The following is a 17,870-nucleotide window of genomic DNA, read 5'->3' on the forward strand; positions in this document are numbered from 1 at the left end:
GTTAAGTTTTTAATTATTTTATTGGTTTAAATTATTTGACATTATGGAGACAAATTTGAGAGACTGATTAATAATATGATAATTAAGGAGCCAAGCTTAACCTTAAGTATCAAGAGGATTTTTTATTATTCTTAGTATCGTAGCCTTTAAAGGCATATATAAATAGATATCATTTCTATTATAAGTTTATATAGTATAATAATAACAATAAATATAGAAGATACTTTGAGTTTGCCATACGAAGAAGAATAATAGGCAATTATTATTTGTTTTCATATTACGAACATTTAAAACTGCTAAATAGTAACAAATTTAAAACTGTTAATTTAAAGTTGATTATTTGAAGTTGATTATTTAAAGTTGATTATATAATAAACGAACTACAGTAAATAAATATAAAGTAAACAAAGGTTTCTTATTTATAAATCCAATTTATTCCAGGTTGAAGGCATAATATTATGAACGGCACAACCAACCTCAGCTAGAGCACAACTTGCCCCCGAGAGGGGTCTGTAGTGCCTTACGACCGCTATTCATAATAATAATGATCAACAAAAAACTATAAAAAATACACAAAAACTTCACATACATTCGAAATCTAGGTTAAATTTTATATAAGATAGGCTACTACTACTAGCTGTAGCAGTCGTTTATCCCAACTTTATTTAAGTATTTGTCAAAATCGGCACTTTCAGCCCCGCTCTCCCCTACTTAGGATTTCTAAAAATTAAATTGGATTGTACCCTACCTTTCTAAGTGCTAGTATGCATAAATTGTAGTTTTATGAATGTGATTCCATGTGTTTCTTAAATGTGATTTTTATTCAAAAAGTTACATTACTTATTAAGTTTAGTGTGTTTTAATGTGTACGCTGTTAAGCCCGAACTTTAATTAGTACTGAGGTGTAATTCTCATGGAAGTGAATTATTATAATTCTTATGGGAAATAAATATTTATTAAACCGTAAATACAAAGACCTTTTTTTTTAACGAATTGGCACTGCACTGAATTGAAAAGTTCCGTTGTCGTTATTAAATTGAAGAAAAGATCGTTTACACAGTACATTTTTTAATTTCCTAAATATATATAATTTATACCATATAATTTATCTCCTTTATGCATCGTCAATTTAAGTTTCCACGTCTTTACCTTCCCTTATTGAAATTTTTCAATACCTACTAATACACTGTTGTTGGTTCAGCCAATGTCCAGTGTTCAGGACAATCCACAACCACTTAGGGCCGCATTACTACGCGTATCGTTTAAAGGATAGACCGTTCTTATCTTAATAGCGCTGCTTAGGATTGCGGAATTGCGGTCGTACAACGACAACTTGTGAGGGTAGGGAGACTCATAGCCGGAACTGCAAGTGAACTAAAATTAAATATCGAGTTCTTAGGTTTTCGCGATTGTTACACATAGAAAATGAAACTATATTTCAACTTTTTTCATATTTATAGTTAACCGTGACCATGGGACCTGTAAAGGGCCCGATACGCGATTTAAATCCGGAAAAATAGTTTCATTTCCTATAAAATTAAATAATCTTATAGAGCCAATATGTAATGATAAACAAAAGATCTTGCTGTATAAAGCATATTGCCAGGTTTTCTATACATGCAGCCTTTAGATTATGCACTTAAAACCGTAGTGCCCTGCAAGTTCAATACAACAAAGGTTTTTGGATGTTGTTAGGCCTGCCACGTCAAAGTACATCAGGCATGTTTGCACAGGCGCGTATAGGTGACTTCTATGCCATAAGGGCAAAAAGTCAGCCTCACTGTTCTGCAGCTACGTGCCAGATCCAACCCTATTTTGGAAACCATTCTCTAAATATGTATATTTGTTTTTTCAAACAAACCAACAATGTTTCGGGTGCTTTGCAGGTCTCATGGTCACGGCTGACCTGTGAAGGGCTCCAAATGTTGGTTTGCTTAAAAAAAAACTAATATACGCGATTTAGATCTGAAATCATAGTTTCATTTCCTATGCGTAACAATCGCGAAAACTGAACTTGACATATTATTTTTAAGTAACATTATTCTAACAGAGCTCGATTTTTGTGTTGACAGAGAAATAAAGATTTATTGTATTTATTATCAATAGATTCAGCAAAGCATAGCAAGCTAGTATTCAGTGATGTCTGATCTAAACTCAGCGTAATGTGATGTTAAGCATTCCAGATTGATTGGTCCTATTGACGCAGGTAAGAACAATACGTTATAGTTAATCACCAGGGAAAGTTATTAGACACAAGTAGCTCTATAAGTCCATCCTAATGAATAAATAAACACGAGATTATATGCCCAGTCTATAAAATATTGCGGTGGTTTTCGGATAATTGAGGATTTGTAAATGCTATGTCCATATTTACAAAGGAGGGTTTTTTTTCGTAGTACATATTTTAACTTTATCCAAAAATGTAGAAACATAGTTAAACGGTCTTTTAAAAAAAAGGTGGTAAATAACTTACTTTTATTGTAATGAGGGTTAAACCTGGCCTTGTTAAGAAGTTGAAGTACCAAATATGCGTTGAATCTAGGTCAAATATTGCATAAGTAAAATGCGTTTCATAATTTACGGTCTTTCTGAAGCACTTGTTATATCATAGTTTAAGGGGAGTCACCGGAGAAGAAGCGGGAAAAAGTGATTTAACGGTTTAGGTATTTACTATATAACGATCATACTATATATATAATAGATAATATCCTTAGGTACAGTGTCTAAAGAATGTGCTAATGTGTTACATGATAAGATGTTCTTCATACGATCCTATAAAATCCTGAAAACAGGCTAAAATAAAAGTCTAAACGAATTACTTAAGAATAAAATATATAATTTTGTGCTTAATTTAGATATTTGAGATAATTCTCTTTAAGTACTGCGGAGAACTTGCTAAATTTTGATTGTCAACTGAAGCCCTATTAGTTCATAAATTCACATTTATCCCAAGATTTGCAAATTGCCCAACGGCTTAATGATACACCGCACCGCCTGTTACCCCGTCAGTCGCCTTTGGGCACTTGTTGATGTCGGATCTATGTCAAATTGTCTCCGCCTGTTCTTATTCATATTAATTTATTGCGCTCAGATTGTGAGACGCGCGAGGCGACACCCCACACCTCACCTCCTAAAATCTAGGCTTGCGTTGAAATGCCTCGCCTTAACGACTATTTCTTAGTCTGGAAACTATTCGCTATTCTTTAGAACAGTATGTTTAAGTGACATTGTAATGTAAGGTTTACCGGTTCTGTTGCTTCCTAACGGTAAGGGGACAGGGTTTTTGCAGAATGGACAATAAGGCTTTTCTGTTTCAATTAATGTTCCACACACACTAACGGTTGTGTGAAGGTGGATTATAAATATTTATGTGATACGGAAGAATTGTGAACACTCAGCTATTTGAATATTCGTTAAAATTATTTTCGGTATTGCCCAAGATACGTTAACAAACTAACAAAGTTAAAATATGAAATAGGGTCACTGCGGCTGGGATATACTCAATATATGCGGCATGGTCTCTGGAGTCTCCTATTCGATTCATAAATTTTTATAATATTCATTATCCCGAGGAGATAAAGCTCGACTCCATTAATTATTTTAATAACCAACTAACCCATCTTTTAAGTGGCAAAGTTAATTGTGGGAAGTATCAAACAGTAGAACTTATTTTCCGTCTCATGTCGACATGACAAATGAACGAGATGACAGGACGGGGGTCACTATAGAAGCAATTTCATGTTATGATCCGGGGGCATGGTAGAGCCCGCCAATGCGAGCATGTTTTTTAACCTACTTATCCACACAATTGTGTGATGAAAATTTATAAACAACTAACTGTAGCCAGCAGACGTTACAACGCGACTGGCAGTAGACTCATTTCACACCGTTTGGTACCTATAAGGCCATATCTGCAAAATTACAACTTTTTAGGAGCGAGGTGTGAAAATTGTACGTAAGACATTCACTCCACCAACTGACATACTGCGAGTCAGCAGACTTGAAGAATTTCTCTATGCGTTTGTTCTTTCTTTTTAGTTGGCTTTTTGTCGTAGGAAAGTTATGAAATTTCGAAAATACATAATTTGTTTAATGTAGTACGTATCATTTGTCCAATGACGACTTTCGTCCAATTTATCGAACAGTGCTTTTAAGCACTTTTAAAGTATGATCATATATGGCTTTATTATACCAAGAGTATGATTTGTTGAAACAAAAGAAAGTCGCATAGTGGATAAGTGCATCTGTAAAAGAAACGCTATTTCAGCTGTTAAAATAACTGGACCATCTGATGTTTTAAAACAGTTCTAATACATCAGAAACTTTTGTGATCGTGGGCACGACCACAGACGAAGGTTTTATTGTAATCCGATGAATAATAATTAAATAGGTACGAGATAAGCATATTTTTTTTTAATGATTTTTATTATGTTCACTTATGAAGGACTTTGTATAAAATAATTTTTCAAATTTCCCAAAAAAAATCATTCTGATGTATAAGTAAGACGTGTAAGTCAGACATCCTTTTAGTATCTCAGTCGACCCCCATTGCTGCACAGTATGGTAATTAAAATATATAATGCGATGCGATCCCAATAAATATAAAAATATAAGATACACGTAAGACCTTTGTAAAGCATCTTAAATGTCGATATTACCTGGAATTGCTTTTATTTTTATCATTATTTATTTCAAATTTTATTTTAATAATGTAATTAACAAATTAAGGACTTTGTACCCTCCAAATTTTGCAATGCTGAAACGAGATGTTACATGTCATATGTCTACATGAGCTTAAAAACACTTACTTTGTAACCAAGTAACTTGCAAATAGAGAATATGAAAGAATATAAATATAATTCAATTATATGAACAGTATAACGCGCAATAAAGAAATCCTATTGCATTATTTCACAAACTAGGCTATACACACTGCGATTGTACATAAAACTTGAGTAGTGCACAATATAAATCGTTTGAATATAAAAGACCAATACGAACGTGTGTTGAAATGAAAAAAATAAAAGAAAAATGTATCTTTTTCTGTAATGGCTAAAGCGACAGTTCAAAAATCCTCGAAAACCGAACAGAAACGATGAAAAACGTAAAATTTATAAAAGTGACCGGCTCAGTTAGCTCGGTTATTTTCTTTGAATGACGTTGAAGGACAAAAAGGGAACGCGATAACATTGGCCTTTTGTCGTGTCCAGTTAAATACACACTTGACATGAAATGTGTACTTAAGCATAAATGATGTTGCTCTGTTTAAAGCAGGAGTACTCTGATAAGGGAATTAGCATAATCTTGTTGCCTTTTTAAAAGTAATACAATGACTTTCAAAAGTTTTTCGAGAACTGACAAATAAAATCTGTGGATTGCCCTACTTAGTTTTTCTTTTATGATACCAAGTGTAACCGACTCGCCTAACAGTTGCAGTATCGCTCAGAGCTTTAAAATGAAAAGATCTGAGCACTACCGCTGCGCCTGTCACCATGAGACATAAGTTGACAAGCTCCAAGTGCCTGTAATTTCACCAGTACCCTTACCCTTCTAGACCGAAACACGGTAATGCTCGCATTACTGCTTGGCGGCAGAAATAGGTAACGTGTTTCCCTGGACGAACTCTTTCTAAAAGAGCTCTACTGCTACTAAGTAAATGTAATAAAGTTGTGTATTTATGTAGACTTAATTAAAAATAACTCGGTAGAACAGTAAAAATATGAACTCAAGAAGGTGTTAACCTTCTAATAACAAACCCAATTCACGGTAGACGTCAATTTCGAGAAAAGGATTTCCTTCACGCGCAACTAAAAAAATATAGAAACTAGTCAGCGGAGTTTCAACAAACCACACGTTTGCTTTACTCTGTTTATCTGGGAGTCGAATTCTCAAATATAGTTTTAGAAATCAGCTGAAATGTGTACGTTTTTGTGAAAGTATAATTTTGGCGTATTAAATAAAGTTACTTAGGTATTTTGTAATATTTTATTGGGACAATACAATAAAAAGCTCACGGACATGGAAATAGTGATGTTATGATACATGTAACACGATGTGTGTTTCTGGGTTATCAATATCAAAACTTCTAAAATAAAAACATGAAAAAATTTATTGCTTTTGTGGTCAGGGGGCCTACCATAACCTTTCCAAAAACAATCTTATTTTAATGTAAGCATAAAGTAAGCTTTACAATAAGCTATATTACTCATTTTCGTACCATGACACGTTTGTCAGCAATAATAATACATTACTTGGTTCATAGGTTTATCAACCAAGTAATGTATTATTGCTAAAGTGACTAAGAGTCGTATTCTAGAACTCTACTCAATGCTCAAGTCAGGATTTGAGTATTGTTTAATGCACTCGAAATCTTACTCAAGTCCCTGCCATTTGGGTCGTATTTCCAGTGCTTGAAATCATACTCAGATCCTGACTTGAGCATTGAGTAGAGTTCTGGAATACGACTCTTAGGGTCGTATTCCTAGCGACGACCCTAATGGCAAGGACTTGAATATGATTTCTAGTGCTTTAAATCATACTCAAATCCTGATTTTAGCATTGAGTAGAGTTCTGGAATACGACCCTGAAAGAACGAATGATTTCCCATATTGTCTATTCCTTACTAAAAGTAGGAAAGAAATAACGCTGTATGAACTGTATAATGCCATCTCTTTCTTTTTTGATGTTCCGAATCGTGTTATCGTAGTATAATGTTAAAGTACTTAATATTATTTACATTCAGAGAAATTAAACTGCCCAAAACAATAAAAGTATGTAATAATGAAATCTATTAAAATTACGTTGTATTCAATTATTATTCAGCATTTTCATGAAGATAAATAAATAAAACAAGCTGAGTCTTGATAGTCACGTTGTGAATTCGGAACAATAGTCTAGTGTCAACTGCTAGTTTCGCCAAGGAGCATATAGATGGCGCTGTCATAATTTTACGAAATAAATATTGCGTAATTTTATTTTACGAGAAATTATTTCCTATGTTCTATTAAATAAAAAATAAACAAAATATTGAAGAGATATATGTAAATAAATAAGTCCAACTTAACTTTTAATCATTACAAATCGATATTAAGACAATAAAACTGAAAATAATATTGTTTCCATTGCATACGTGTAACTATTTTAAGATTACTAAATTTGACATAAGAGCTATATTACTTTACTCTCAAAGTCGCGTCATAATACGAAGTGAGTGAATGAATAGTCACAAAGCTGCCAATAAAATATCATAGTTTTAACATTGCAAATAAGCTTACTTTAAGCGCGTTATGGTACGAAAAGACAATGTAGGGTTAAAGTAACATTGTTTTAAGAGGTTGTGGTAGGCCCCCAGGACAATAAAAATTTTTCGTACCATTAAGGAAAAATAATTTTCGGGTTTCTCTTTACCTAAAAGACAAAAAGGGAACATTATATTTCATATAATGTCATATTCATTGGAGGTATGGATTTGGCATCGAGTTACACGAGGAGAAAGTATTCGCGCGGCGACTGTTCAGTTACCACGCCTTCATGTACATTAATGGCGAATCTGAATTTTATTTACAAGGCAACAACATTTTAATTTATCTGACGCGCGATGTGAGCGCGATGAAATTTGTGTCGAATAAATGCGCCCTTAGTCTTATCTATACCTGCTGTTCGATTAAACAGAAACCAATCCTGTCAAATCAGACAGAGATCGTTTGTGAAAATTTGTTACATACTGATTTGTCAGGCAAACAATTACCTGCTCTCGAACTAGTGAATTGCTTGCACTATGAGTACTTGAGCAAAAAAATTACGTTTGGGCAATGACTGCAAACACTCAACTCGGAACCTGTTTAGAAAAGTTCCTTTCCCTAATATTTATACAGAAAACCGTGCAAGGGGACCTCCTCATCTAAGAAGCACTGGTCTAATGAAGTCGTCAATTCATTTATTTATTTGATGACAAATTTATTGATTTTTATACCATACTTGCTATACCTGCGTTATAATGCTAATGATAGGATAACCTATTTGTCTTTACCTTAGGATCTAATACTTCCAAAACTTGTAGGGTCATGAGCTCGACAACTTATGGAAGTTTTATGGCAATCAGATGAATTGTAATTAAACGTATGCGCGACAAACGTTCACTGTGACTGTTTTTTTTATTATGATTCAAACTGACGGACCTGACAAGTCATGTACCTAGTGGTAAGCGACTCGCCTGCCCATAGCAGTTCCAGTGCCATTCAGAGCTTTAAATCGCAAACATCTGAGGAACTGCCACTGCGCCCATTACCCTGATACATCAGTTGACACGTTTCATCTGTCTGTAATTTCACCAGCATTCTTACCTTTAAAAACAGGTAAAGTGGCAGTACTTCCCCGAACGAACACTTTTACAAGGAGCTCAACTGCTACTAAATTTATGCTACTACTGATTTTATTACATATTTAATAATCTCAGTACAGAGTACTAAAACAACCGACCTCAAAAGTACGTGGAATTCTAAGTATTTGCCAATTTTTATTGAAATCGGTTACCGGAAAATTGCGCAAACCCAGGTTCATCCCCTTGTTCGCCTTTATACGGAACTTGACACAGCAGATAATAAAAATCGGTTCTCACTACTCAAAGTATATTGAGAGAGAAAAACGCATTGAATTGGAGCAAATAATTGCTCCTTATCATAAAATGTACGCGCTATTTATAAAAATTAATCTTCATGCGTGAACAGTCACCCTTAGAGGCGGATGATTTTCATCAAAATTAAATGGGACCACTATGGAGGTACCTTCTTTCCAACAAAAAACGAATCATCAAAATCGGTTCACAAATACCGGAGTTATTACGTAACATACATAAAAAAAAGTAGGTTGAATTGAGAACCTCTTCCTTTTTGTGAAGTCGGTTAAAAAATTAGATCAATCTTCATCATCTTTATCAGACTCTACCGTGTAAAACTATTTTACACGGTAGAATTTTGAGATAATTCTGCAAAAAGTATTTTTCTGTGTTTTGTAATTTCCAAGTTAACACCTTAAGACACATTTCAATTACTTTGTGCTTATGATATTAACCATTATAATTGACTTAGTAAAAAAATAAGTTATGCCTATCGAAAAATGGATAAATTTGATATGCCTTGATGAAAAAAAATCATGTTATGAAATTACAAAACGCCATACTGGGACTTGCATTGTTTGACACAATAGTACTAGTGTTTAGCTATCTCTACAAACAATCACAATATGATTTGAAGCTCCTTGTAATCAATACTGAACCAGAACATTCTACTTTGAGAGTGAATATAAAGTGGTCATTGAGGTAACACTGTTAAGGCTTTCAGATTAATGCTAGTTTGCGTCGTCTATTGGTCACTAATAAACATTTGGACCTTAGGGTGTTTGCTTTTGAGTGCAATATGAAGTACGTGTAGTCTATGCTAGCGCATTATTAACACATATAAGACGACAGTCTTGTGAGAGTGCTCTATGTGTTTGAATCTATTTTCTAAACCTACGCTTCTAAAAAAATATATACGCGTTTTAGATCCGAGAAAATAGTTTTATTTTCAAAACTATATCCTCGGGGATAGTGCAATTACGCATAACTATCATTTGATTATTTATGAGTTTCCATTTCGGTCATTTTGTCGCCAAGTCAAATCCGCGTGTATGCCGTGGCAATCAAATTAGTGTGGTGTACGGGAATCTATTGTTATCAGTCCGTAGACAACATAAATTAATGCTTACTGTGCAAAAATGAAAGCCGTTGCCATTGAAATAACAAAGTAATCCCTCTCCTGTGAAGTTTGGTGTGGTGCAGATATTCGCTTTTTGCCAATACTGCATACGCGGAATGGCACTATCCCCGACGTTATCTGTTCATCTATTTAAAAAATGGTTCCTTCAAGGCTTTGCAATTACGCAACTCGATAGTTCAGAGCGCTCGTTTCGAACTGCTTGCAGTTTACTATCCATTAGGAAGTTACATACGTATGATAGATTTTTTGTAGATACTTTGTAATGGACGGTTGGACTAGTTGTTAAAATTTGAACGCCTCGTATTTAATAATCCAATTTTGTGATTGCTTTTATAAAATATTTGTGTGTCTGCTCCACCATGTATTTACAATTAACTTTACGATGAGTTATGAGGTGCAAGGTATCTTTCAATAGCCCACCGACCTTTAAGTACCCATATTCACTTCTCTTTTGCTTTTTTCAACCGCATCAATGTCTTTAACATGTTAGGGACGATTTTGTGCTAAACATAAATAAATTAAATAACAATTTAAACAACTTCTATTATATTATCTACTAATGCTGAGGTAAATACAATATTCGTGCTAATTCAAAGTAGGAGAACTGCCTTCGTGGCCGAACGGTTACCATGCTGGACTGCCACGTAGAGGTCCCGGGTCCGATTCCCGGGCCGGGAGAAATATTTGTATGGAGGCTATATATGTGGGCGTAACTGTTATTATTACATTTTTATTATTGAAGCATCATCATCATTATTATCATAATTTCAGCCGAAAGATGTTTACTGCCGAACATAGGCCTTCCCCAAAAAACGCCACAAAGACCGGTCTTGTGCTGTTCGCATCCAGCGGATTCCGCCAATCTTCACTAGGCCGACGATCCACCTTGCGGGTGGTCTGACCACGCTGCGTCTTCTAGTACGCGATCGCTACTCGAGAACTCTTTGGCCCCATCGACTATCTGTTCTGCGAGTATATAATTACATCAATTATTGCAATTTGTAATTAAATAAAGATCAAATCTAACGCCATTTTACAAAACGTACCAAGAACAAAAATGATTTCTATAATTAATTAAGCTATGCTTATTAGCTCGTAATTAAAATTTTATACAGCACACGGTTTCTAAGGCTTAAAATAATAATATTATTCAATAGAAACTTTCACTGGAAGTTGTACAACGGGTGTATTTACTTTTCGACTTGTACAAGTTGTAGTCATGTAAGGCTCCTGTTACTTTATGTTCAATACAATCGTAGAAATGAGAAAACTTGAGATAAGAAACTTATTGTTCAAGTATGAGAACAAATAGAGCAGCATATAAGAGTTCATATAAAAGTAGCTACTCGAAGCAATTCACGTTATTTATATAAAGATATATTTGGGTAATTTTTAGATTAGTTTTCTTTATCTAGTTTTGGTGGCAATTTCTGTAATTTAAATATTATTTAATATTTCACGACAATTTACTCGAATACTTAAATAATAAAAACTGAATCCGAAATTAAGTATTTTAGTGCCAATAGAGCTCTTCACCTAACTTCACCTATTTCTGCCACAAACCAGTAATGCTACTGTGTTCCGGTTTTGAAGGCCGCGGGTGCAGGTGAAATTAAAGGCACGTGAGACTTTTCAACTTATGTCTCAGGGTGACTGGAGCAGTGGCAGCGCCCTTTGAGCGGCACTGTAACTGCTATGAACAGGCGTGTCGCGAACTACCAGGAGCACGAATTGTTCGTCCCGTCACTAAGTATCATAAAAAAATATTATTTTTATATTTGTATCTAACTGCCTCCGTAGCTGAACGGTTTCAATGCCAGACTGCCACGCAGAGGTGCCAGGTTTGATTCCCGGGCCGGGAGAAATATTTATATGGCCTACATTTATTTCTCTCGTGAGTTTGGGTGTAATTTGTGGTTGTTTATGTGTGTGCCCAAGGCACCCGCGACACAGGCTTTCCCTAGTGCGGGGCTGTGTTGAGTGTGCGCGGCTGTCTTGAGTGCGCGCGTTATTATTATTATTATCTTTAGTAGTTAAACTAATGATCTGTCGCACTCTAAGCTAGAAGTTATATTATATAGCTTAAGCCAAATATATATGATATTATATATTTACTTACACTTCAAGGCAGGAACACAGTAAAGCTCACATTACCTACCGCTTGGCGGCAGAAATAATTAAGGTGGCAGTAAATCCTTGGACGAATTCTTTCACAGGGAGCTCCACAGCTACTCGTGCATGCTGTTTCCTTTCCCTTTTGTTTTTAATTTTTTTTTTTATCAAATTTGCTCGGAAATGTTTGCATTAATTTCAAAAAACGATCACGGAAAGTTTGTCGTTTATGACCGTGCGATTATTTTGTATTTTCGTAGTAATTAGCGTAGTGAGAAGACCGATAACGAAAATACAGTAACGGACAGTACTCTGTCTTAATGACCGAGAGGCAATTATTAACCATGAAAAACTGTTTGGCGGCTGTGAGCAGAGTAAGTTATATGAAAACTTATGAAATTTTCACGCCTTGGCGAACCACATGACTACACTATCAGAAGTTCAGGGGACTATTTTTAATGTGCCTCGAAAAACATCAAATATTGCTTTTGATAATAATTAATATTTTTTAACGTTTTGTATTATAATTTTCCAATCTTTAGTCTTTTATTATTTCCTCACATTGTTTGAGAAAAGCAGTATATGAATCTCGGCGGGAACTGGTATAGCTTGACTCATATTAATATAAGGTCTCGCTGGCGCTCGGTGTTGTAACTCATACTGGTTCAGCTATCCCTTACTTCCCGGCCTTTGCAATGATGTATTACTGTGTAATGTATTTACGTATTTAATAATTTTCTATTCTTTTTTATAATTTCTAGTATGAAGAGCCAACGTTGTTTTCTGCTTAGTTGATTTTGTCATCAGTACTTTGTTACATCCAACATTTTTAAAACAGCCGGGAAATAAAAAGAGTTTCCATTTTTTGCCGCTAGGGTTTATAAAAAATGATGAAAGATTCACGTGTCTACTGAATGTATTCTACCTAAATTGTTTTGTCCTATTTCTACAAAAACCAAGACCCTTATCGCCCTCGATCGTCCCACAATACAAGCCCACATAATTTATACAGAGACGGGAGTTCATCTGTTTAGTGAGAGATATTAATCATATACAATTTCAGGGCGGACCCAACAAACAATGAAAGTACGGTGTGGTTAGGCTTTATACTATACATATATAGAGTGGTTTTTTTTAATGGTACACTATGAGGAAATCCGAAACCATTGAAGATACAGAAAAACTATCTTAGGAAGCATTAATTATTAATTTGGTCTAAGACAGTTTGTTTGTATCTTCAATGTTTTCGGATTTACCCATAATGTTCCACTTAAAACACTCTCGTGGTATATATAACATTTCTAGATCAGTCTCTTGTGTGATGTATGTACGACTAACATTTAATTTGAAACTAGATATGGTTTATTTGCTTTTCAAATATTTCGTTGATTTTACCAATTATTGGACAAGAGTCACTCCATTCGTTTACTGTGTAATTTCTACAATAGGTCAATATACGAATTGGTTCGAAACATTTCGAGCAAATATTCGACTTAAATACGTGAGTTATGCGTTTGTTTTTAGTTAATAGGTCAATATAATTTACGCCGAAGTAATTTTAATTTTCCATTTTTTTTTTCATAAGATTCACCAAATAAGGACGATTAATCGGTGTAGTTGATTATGACTTATTCAGTCTGAACTGAACATCACTAATTTGCACTTGGTTAAGTTTTTTATACAATCTATAAAATAAAGACTATTCAACAGGTGAATAGGATTATATCTCGTCCTGTTTATCTAAACTGAATGTTCAGAAATCATATTACGAAACATCACTAATTGCACTCGAATGAAGCTTGCATTAGGTTAGTCAAGGGATAATTAAAGCGTATCTGTACGAGATCCACGAAGTACCACTGATTCGTTGAGTGAGCCGACTCTCGACAAACGAAGGATTAGACCCTTAATTTATTGCAGTACGCCCGGTAGCGACGGAAACGAGAATTCCATTGTTAGAAACTCAGTGTCGTAACAAATTTAAACTTTTGCACAGTGCATGCAAATCTCGAGCTTGACGATTTTACTTTGTACTTTAAAAATAAAGGCATTGTAATTTAAAACACGTAAATTTCAAATATTTTTTATCTCACTAAAACTTTATAACGTAAAAGACACAAAATTGTATTTAGGTAATATTTCTTAAACAATTAATAAAATTAATATGACTGTCATCACTAAGCAACCAAAATGTGATTGAAAAGTTGGAGTAGATTTACCAAAAATAGTAAAAACTGATGTTGTTATATGTTACATGTAATGCTATAGTCTTCTTTAATTATATCGCTTCCTCTTTCAGCAATCATAATGACCGGACCGTTAGTATTACCGCTAGTTATGTTTGGCATTACACTGGCGTCTATTACTCTTAAATTTTCTACGCCATGTACCCTAAGTCGGCTGTCAACTACAGACGTGTTAGGATTTGGTCCCATTCTGGCAGTGCCAACAGGATGGTAAGTGGTAGTTACCATGTCTACACAAATGCATTTCCAATAATCTAAGCTGTCCAGTTCATAGTTGTCGCATTCAGGCCATCGCATTCTTCCCAGATATCCACCAATAGATTTAAAGTATTCAGTGTTTACTAATTTAGTTATCTTCTTTATTCCGCGAACTGCCGCTTCCAAGTCCAATGGGTCATTAAAATAATTTGCATTAATTAATGGGTGTTCTTTTGGGTCAGATGATTTTAAAAAAATATCTCCTCTTGACTTTGGATGCAAGATACTGAACAGAAAGTAATACAAAGAATGATTTTGAGCATTTTCAAGCACGGACTCTGTCACAACACGTTTGTATCTTGCAACTGCATTTAAAAATATTGGCACATTTGATGAGTTCTTTGAAAATATAAAAACGTGACTTTGAAACAATGGATAGCTGGCATTATTTTCCAAGGAATAAAACGCTAACGCATCTGTTAAAATACTTTCGCCCAAATAACCCTTTCTTTCGTAAAGGTATTGTATAGTTTCGAAATATTGTTTTATTGTATCAGTTTCACCTGGTTGGTCTCCATAAATTGTAACAGGTACTAAAAGGTGATCTTGCAAATGTTTTCCAACACTAGGTAAATTTACTTTACACCGAATGTCTTTTGAATTTAAATGTTCCTCCGGCCCCATTCCGGACAGCATTAATAACTGGGGTGTATTTATTGTCCCAGCACTAACAATTACTTCAATGTTAGCCAAAAATGTCATTGTATTCCCATTTCGGTCTACTTCTACACCATACGCCTTTTTTGTCTTACCATTCGATAGCAAGATTTTAGTAACAAAACTATTCTTTAATACGTGAAGGTTAGGTCTATTGCGTGCAGTATTGAGATATGCTGAAGCAGCACTAACACGCTGACCATTTGAAACGGTTACTGTCATTATGCCTGAGCCTAAAACATTTGCCGTATTTAAATCTGGAACTTTTCTAATACCAATTTCATCCCAAGAACCAACGATATTTTCAGTGATAGTCCTAATTGTACTGTTGAAGATATCTATATTTAATGGTCCATGCCGTCCATAGTTTTCTGCAATTCTTGTATCTCTTAATAAGTCCTGAGCTTGTAGTTTCTCGGCTTTCTTAAAATATCGACGTACAATATTTGGGTGCCATTCTTTATTTCCTTGATCGTACCATAATTTGTAATCATAGTCATTTCCATGGACGTACAACATACCATTCATTCCGCTACTGCCTCCGAGCATTTTCCCTCTTGGCCAGTAAGTAGTTTCATTAACACTTGCTTTGCTTGTTCGATTATTCTTGACAGTATAATATTGCCAGTCATATTTTGTATCCAACATACCGACGACCAATGCAGGTATCTGTTACGAAAATTAACAAATTGACATGGACATAGATATACTTTAATTTGCACAATGCAACAATACAAAACCACACAAAAACAGTTTACACACAAATCATTATTTGACACATAATTACAATTAAAATTAAAGTAATTGTGCAGTTTATTAGTCAAAACGTGAACAGATAAAATATTAAATCGTTTAACTCCGTCTTAAATTTTTTAGTAGTCATGTAATTTTTATAATTTTTTACAAAAACCTATAATTTACTTACAATACTTTCAACTGGTGGATCATCTCCTGCTTCTATGAGAAGTATCTTCCAGTTTTCTATTTCACTGAGACGATTAGCTAGTACACATCCGGCCGAACCTGCCCCCACTATTATAAAATCAAACATTGCATAGTCTGTAAAGAAAAATTATCTGTAGCATTTAGATACAATTACCAAAAATATAATTGATAACAATCATTGCTTAATTTACTCACTTGGGATCTCTGCGTCTGGAGGCCAGTTTTCTGTAATGAGACATTGTGCACTAGCGAAAAATTGTAGAGTATTTGCAAAAATTTGAGAAGCCGTACCGGTTGTGGGTGATAGACATACCCCGTCCATTTTAGTAAAATAAAATTGCTTATAATTTATTTGTAAACGTGTCACTTGTCGCGTTGGTTTCAGAAGAAATATGAACAAATTTTAATATATAAAAATATTCTTTATGCATGAGGGTTTTATTTATTTTATTAATTACCAAAACAATTATTGCAAAATAAAATTTACAAAACATTTGTGTAAACAAACTTTTGTTTTGCGCAAATTTTTGTCTTTTTGGTGTAAGAAAATAAACATTTGCATGGAACAAACACATGATACCTTGTGATGACAGTGCTTTGACCTTAGAATAATAACGCATACAATGATAGTTTCATATCAAATGAACTGTCCAAGTGAGGCAAAAATCAAATGTAGGCGTAAGCAACTTGTATCTACGCTCATCGGCACGCACACAAATCTACAAATAATGATGCCATGGAATAACATTTCCCTCAAAAGTGGGGAAATTGTATCTTGCTTAACTCATCATTAAGTTAAAGGTGCTTACAGATTTGCCCGACATTTTTGATCAGGTGCCTACAGATTTGCTCGATTTTGTCGATCGACAATGTCGATCAGGTGCCTACAGATATGCTCGGTTTTGTCGATCGACAATGTCAAGTGACAAGAATTTTCAAAAATTTATTTTTGGTAATCCGTATGGAAATGGCATTTATATCTGAATACACGATGACGGACACGATTTTTCAAATAAATGCAATATGGGAATCATTTTCGAGGTATTCGAGGTGTTCATTACGAATATGGTACTCATTTCTAAATCCAAGATGGCGGGCACGATTTTTCGAATAATGGCAAGTTGGGTATCGTTTTCAAGGTATTTGGGGGTGCTCCTTGCGAATGTAGCATTTATTTCTAAATCCAAGATGGCGGACACGAGTTTTCAAATAAATGCAAATGGGTATCATTTTCGAGGTATTTGAGGATGCTCATTAGAAATATGGCACTCATTTCTAAATCCAAGATGGCGGGCACGATTTTTCAAAAAAATGGTATATGGGTATCATTTTCGAGGTATTTGGTGATGCTCAATGTGAATGCACTATTTGGAAATCCAAGATGGCGGGCACGATTTTTCGAATAATGGCAAGTTGGGTATCGTTTTCGAGGTATTTGGGGGTGCTCATTACGAATATTGATTTTGTTTGAACTGTCGTGTCTGCCATCTTGGATTTAGAAATGAGTGCCATATTCGTATTGAACATCCCCAAATATCTCGAAAACGATACCCAACTTGCAATTATTCGAAAACTCGTGCCCGCCGTCTTGGAATTAGAAATGAGTGCCATATTCGTATTGAGCATCCCCAAATACCTCGAAAAGGATACCCATATTGCATTATTTTGAAAAATCGTGTCCGCCATCTTGGATTTACAAATAAGTGCTATATTCGTAATGAGCATCCCCAAATACCTCGTAAACGATACCCAGAATCAAAATCAAATCAAAATAATCTTTATTTGATAGGTAAGCATTATTACACTTGAAATCGCCACATTGTTTAAACTGGTTTGCTGTTAATAACCTGCTACTTAATGAGAAAAAAACAAATTGTGTTAAATTTACATTGCCCAA

General features: G+C 34.6%; 1 protein-coding gene across 1 annotated transcript; it reads right to left on the minus strand.

The window, feature by feature from the left end:
• Window positions 1-14,047: 14,047 nt before the first annotated feature.
• LOC113228632 (glucose dehydrogenase [FAD, quinone]-like) lies at window positions 14,048-16,295 on the minus strand. Its single transcript, XM_026461987.1, has 3 exons — window positions 16,169-16,295; window positions 15,954-16,087; window positions 14,048-15,697 (listed from the first exon to the last, which is right to left on the minus strand). Exons 1-3 carry the CDS (start codon window positions 16,293-16,295, stop codon window positions 14,111-14,113), a joined length of 1,848 nt encoding a protein of 615 aa, XP_026317772.1. The 3' UTR covers window positions 14,048-14,110.
• Between the last annotated feature and the right edge of the window lie 1,575 nt (window positions 16,296-17,870).

This window comes from Hyposmocoma kahamanoa, unplaced genomic scaffold (genome assembly GCF_003589595.1).
Source record: "Hyposmocoma kahamanoa isolate Upper Pololo Valley unplaced genomic scaffold, ASM358959v1 232, whole genome shotgun sequence".
NCBI classification, from domain to species: domain Eukaryota; kingdom Metazoa; phylum Arthropoda; class Insecta; order Lepidoptera; family Cosmopterigidae; genus Hyposmocoma; species Hyposmocoma kahamanoa.